General features: G+C 38.7%; 1 protein-coding gene across 1 annotated transcript; it reads left to right on the top strand.

The window, feature by feature from the left end:
- LOC126403070 (cytosolic sulfotransferase 1-like) lies at positions 1-5044 on the top strand. Its single transcript, XM_050065488.1, has 8 exons — positions 1-92; positions 467-597; positions 1941-2048; positions 3512-3642; positions 3953-4079; positions 4180-4277; positions 4410-4584; positions 4790-5044. The coding sequence occupies exons 2-8, from the start codon at positions 471-473 to the stop codon at positions 4900-4902; spliced, it is 879 nt and encodes a 292-aa protein (XP_049921445.1). The 5' UTR covers positions 1-92; positions 467-470; the 3' UTR covers positions 4903-5044.
- The last annotated feature ends 329 nt before the right edge of the window (positions 5045-5373 follow it).

The raw sequence follows: 5373 nt of genomic DNA on the forward strand, positions 1-5373 counted from the left end.
TTGTAGCTCTGGAACAGATGTGTGTATAGAGGTCAGGGATTTGGATTATCTCAATCTTTTTTGATTTCCTCTGTCTTTCTTTTAGGAAACACGTGAGTCTCCTACATCCTTGACCTGCTGTATTTTGGTCAGACATATCCAGAGCCTCAGACGTCTGTCCCTCTGTATGCAAGGGTACCTTTTTTGGAGGTCAACATACCTTCTCTGCAGCCAGGTTTAATTAACAATCACTTACCATATTTCACATAATTTCAGCCTTTTGCTTCAGTAAACTAAAGTGTTCACATTGCATTACATGTCATTGTGTTGGATTCTAAAGGTAGTATGCCAGGATGTGTGCAATAAAATAATAATTGTTGCATTTGTTTTCATAATGGTGTCTCAACCTTTGATGTGTAGTTATGTTGTGTTGTATTTACCACACTGTGCGATTCACTGACATGAAAACTGTTATAACTATGTACAGGATCATGGCTTTCTCCACCCATAGTCAAAAGAACAGAGTTGGTGGACAAGCTCCCCACCTCTCCTTGAATCAGCAAGACTCATCTTCCAGTCCAGTTCGTGCCAAAGTCCTTTTGGGAGCAAAACTGCAAGGTCACAAATTTCTGTAAAGTACAGTATGAATAGTTGACAACTGTATTCCTTAAACCAAATTCCTCTATAATACAAAGTTAAGGAAAAAAATAGGTGGACATATTCCAGAGAATTTAAAGCCTGCTCACAGGGCATTTTTTTTGTATACATTATGCATTTCAAATTTATTAACAAGTTTGATTAAACCAAACTGCACATTATAATCAGGATTATACATACAGGAATTTTCACTGACTACAGATCTTTACCAGGTTTATGTGCCTCTAACTGTTATATTCTTGCCATTATGTTACATTAAAAAAGTGTTCAACTTAAGCAAAGCAGTTTCAGCAGCATATATGATTCTCTTTTCCGACCCTGTCTGCAAGAAATTACAAATGTGTGTTGCCAAACAGCTCTTGAAGTGTATTCGCTGCCTGGATCATGTCCAGAGACATACAGGTAACAAAACACTTCATTCATGTACCACATAGGTTTTGGAACAAGGTGCCTGTGGAGGATGGTGAGCAAACAAAGTGCAGGACTGTGACATCAGAGCCTTAGGTTTGTGTCCAGACTCTTGTCTAAAACTACTTTTTTAGGTTTAGAAAAAAGATCACATTTTGGTTTAATATAAGTACATTTTTTGTGTAATTTAACGTGACAACCATAAATAAGTTATGTAACTTTATATAAAAAGAACTTTGATGTTTGGTTTCACTAAAGACACAAACTGCACTTCTCTTGGGTGAAAGCCCAGTTTTGTCAGAGCCACAGGGCACTATTTACTTGTTAATTCAAAATTTATTAATATTGGTCATGTGTGTGTCTGGGTAAGTGTATCTGTGTGTCCATAGCTAATCTTGCATACTGCTGAACCAATCAGTCCTATATTTTATGTGCATGTCTATGTATGCTCAAAGACATCTCATGGGTGCAGTCATGTTGAAAAACCTGTTTCCTGACTGTTTTATACTGTCATTGACTGCAGTTTGGCTTTTGTTGTGGCTCAAAAACATCAATAGAAAAGTTCAGTCTCATTTTGAATTGGAGCATCTGCAGATTAATTCCATACCTGGATATGTTACAATCACTAAAAAAAGGCATGATATGAGATGGAAAAAACAAACAAAAAACCCCCACCAGTTTACGTTCTCTTTGCCACCATTTTAAACACAAGTGAGCCAGGAGGGACAGTTACATTGGGTGCAACATGCATTGTCTCAAATGGCCACAATCAGTGGACAGAGCCCTCTTGCAGACTCTCTCTCCATTCTGCTGAGTGCACTTTAAGTTATCTGTAGAATTAATTATAAATAATTTATAATATATACTTTTTAAAATGTCTTTCATCTTCCTATTAGGAAACACCTGGATCTCCTGCATCCTTGACCTGCTGCATGTTGGTCCAACATCTGATCCTCTCTATAAAAGAGTGATTCCCTTGGAGATCTGCATGCCTAGTGTGCCAGGTTGAATCATATTTCATAAACACATGAACACTTTTATGCCATTGTTCTCAGCCTTCATCTTAAATCAGTGAACTGAATTACTGCCATTGAATAACATGCCACTGAATGCATTTACATGAACATGAATAACCCATTAATGAGGCTTATCCTAGGTCTGACCATATACAGGAAATGCTGTTTACATGAGCACAGAGAACTTGGATTATTCATAATTCCCATTTACATGAAAAAATATGAGTAAAACTGTTACAAAACAAAAGGCAAGCAGCTGAGTATATCGGGTGAAAAGCTCTGACTTGTCCAAGGGAAATTTAACAAAATACCTGTTACAAACAATCAGTCACCACAGGGAAGAGGACAAGAGCCAAAAGAATGAGCACAACCACCAAGGAGCCTTTCATCATCTGCCAAGTACGGGTGTGGTTGGGGGGAGGCAGCAGGCCTGGGGCTGCATTCACTAGCACTCAATGCCTACACTAAAACACACTGCATTAAAAGAGCACGTCATCACACTTTAACTATCTCAACCTAATAATACTTATGTCCTTTTACTGTCATGTAAGGAGGAGGATTTGGAAAAGGCAGATTAATATTTCCCCTTAAATCTCCCCTTAATCGGTGAGTCTGATGCCAACCTCATTATTAATAGATTATTAGTTATTCCAATATATGTAACATGTATGGAGATATGAATTTTGACACATATTGCCTCTTTCAGCCTGTAAGGTTAATATTGGGCTTAGACGTATTGCCTCTTTCAGCCTGTAAGGTTAATATTGGGCTTAGACGATGATGATGATGATGATGATGATGATGATGATGCATTTCTAACAGCTATCTATGTAGCATGTTTATTTTTATCACTGACTAACATGGTGATCTCCTGCAAGAGCCTCTCTTCTTTTATCTCTCTCCCTCTTTGCTCCACCCCTCTTCGTCTTTCCACAGCAATCCATCTTAAAGCGCCAACAGCCTCTCCTTGCCTGACTGGCTTCTTCAGGGGCATCTGACACAGCACAAAGCATTCACAACACCCTCAAAGAGTTTTTTTTTATTCAAATCTGCAGGCCACTACGCAGGGTTTTTTTTTTTTAGTTTTTGTTTTAGCTATGGCTTGTAGGCCATTTAGCAGGTCAGGCCACCAGGAAAACCCTTGGTATTCCCGAAAACCAATCCGGGCCTAGGATTAGGTCTTGTTCAGATTTCTGAAAACCGAATATGTTGTTTACATACTCAAAAACATAAACAGTAAAAACCTGATCATGAATGGGTTATTCATGTTCATGTAAACACTAATCATTTTGTATTTTAAAGGTTGTGCTCCAGTGAGTGTCCCTGACTTAGTGATATTTTCTACATTTATCTTCATCATGGCATCTGAAAATTTCTTGTGTAGTTGTATTGCATTGTATTTACCACACTGTAGGATTCACTGACATGTTAACTGTTTTACTAATGTACAGGATTAGGGCCTTCTCCACCAGTGCTAAAAGGACCAGAGCTAGTGGACATGCTCACCCACTCTCCTCGAATCATCAAGACTCATCTTCCAGTCCAGTTTGTGCCTAAGTCCTTTTGGGAGCAAAACTGCAAGGTCACAGATGCCTTTTAAGTACAATATCAATAGCTGAAAATTGTTCTGAATCAAATACCTGTGTTATACAAAGTTAAGAAAAAAATAGGTGGACATATTCCAGAGATTTTAAAGCCAGGGAAAAAGTTCAAACTGCCCACACAAGAGGTTTTTTTCACACATTATGCAGTTCATACCGAATAACAAGTTTGATTAAACCAAACTGCGCTTTATGATCAAGTTATACAGACAGGAAGTATCAAAGGACTGACTACAGATCTGTCCTTCATACAGTACTGCTCTTCAGATAACGTTTTTTCTTTTTCTGTAGATCGTCTACCTGGCCCGCAATGCACAGGACAGTGTGGTGTCTTATTTCCATTTTGAACGCATGACTATGATTCACCCAGAGCCTGAAGACTGGAGCAGCTACCTCCAGAGATTCATGGAGGGAAAGAGTATGTACAAAATACTGTAAAAGATTGTTGTTTGTATCAGAGATGCACAGATTTACTCCACACTCTTGAAGTGCTTTCATTTACTGTTCTGTGGCTTCAGTGGTCTTTGGATCCTGGTACGACCATGTGAGCAGCTTTTGGGAGAAGAAACAGAGTTATCCAAATCTCCACTACATGTTCTACGAAGATCTGAACAAGGTAATATATTTCTTTTTGTGGGTTGTCTGTGCATGTGCTTCTATGGTTCACAATCTTCCTGTTTAGGTTACATTTCCTAAAGCTCTGCGCTGGTGATAGTGTGATGATAATATTTTACCATTGTGCTTCCAGGATACTGGACGAGAACTAGACAGACTCTGCTGCTTTCTTGGTCTGTCTCCTTCAGCTGAGGAGAAGGAAGCGTTTCTCAGAAGAGTGCAGTTTGATGAAATGAAAAAGAACGACAAGGTTAATCTTTCAACGTTTAGAGTGATGGATTTCACAAAATCTTCCTTCATGAGGAAAGGTACAGTGAAAACTGATATGCAATCCATATGACGGGAAAAGTTGACTAACATAACTTCAAACCCAGTTATGGATTTCAAAATCTCTCACTTCATGAGAAAAGGTAACCCAATGAATAAACTGATAATAGTGTGTGACAAGAACAAAAGAATCAGATCTCCACCTTCAGCTAATGCACCTGTCTGATTCTCTCTGTGGTTCTGCAGGTAAAGTTGGTGACTGGAAGAACCATTTCACTGTGGCCCAGAGTGAAGAGTTTGATGAAGACTACAAGAAAAAGATGAAGAATCCTACCCTGCAGTTTTGTACTGAAGCTTAGAGGTTGTGAAGTGTCCTGAACTGATATGTGATCAAATAGATAATCACGCTGATGTTACTGAGTCTGATGTTTAGTTTTCTTGATAAGAACAATGTCTGTTCTGTGGAGGACATTTGTTCTTATAATGATAACACATGATGTTATCATTAAATTTGGCATTTATGCGTTTGACCCACGTTGACTGTTTAGGAATCTGAAAATCAAAATGATGATTGCCTTTTTATTTACCTAAATAAACTCATTCAATTTCAAAGATTAACTGGAAATAAATTGCAGATGACTAGCCTGAGCGTCAGACTGAAGCTCCCAGAACCTTCAGTCTGACATCGCCTCCATTGAAGGCGATTTACAAGGGGGAGGGAATTTGATTTTTTCCCTAACCAATCAGTAGAGATCAACAACTCACCCAGAATCTGACGTCATTAGTATCCATGCCTCGGGGGTGCCGAAAACAAGCGAGCATTGCCCGTT

This window comes from Epinephelus moara, chromosome 16, assembly GCF_006386435.1.
Source record: "Epinephelus moara isolate mb chromosome 16, YSFRI_EMoa_1.0, whole genome shotgun sequence".
Lineage (NCBI taxonomy): Eukaryota > Metazoa > Chordata > Actinopteri > Perciformes > Serranidae > Epinephelus > Epinephelus moara.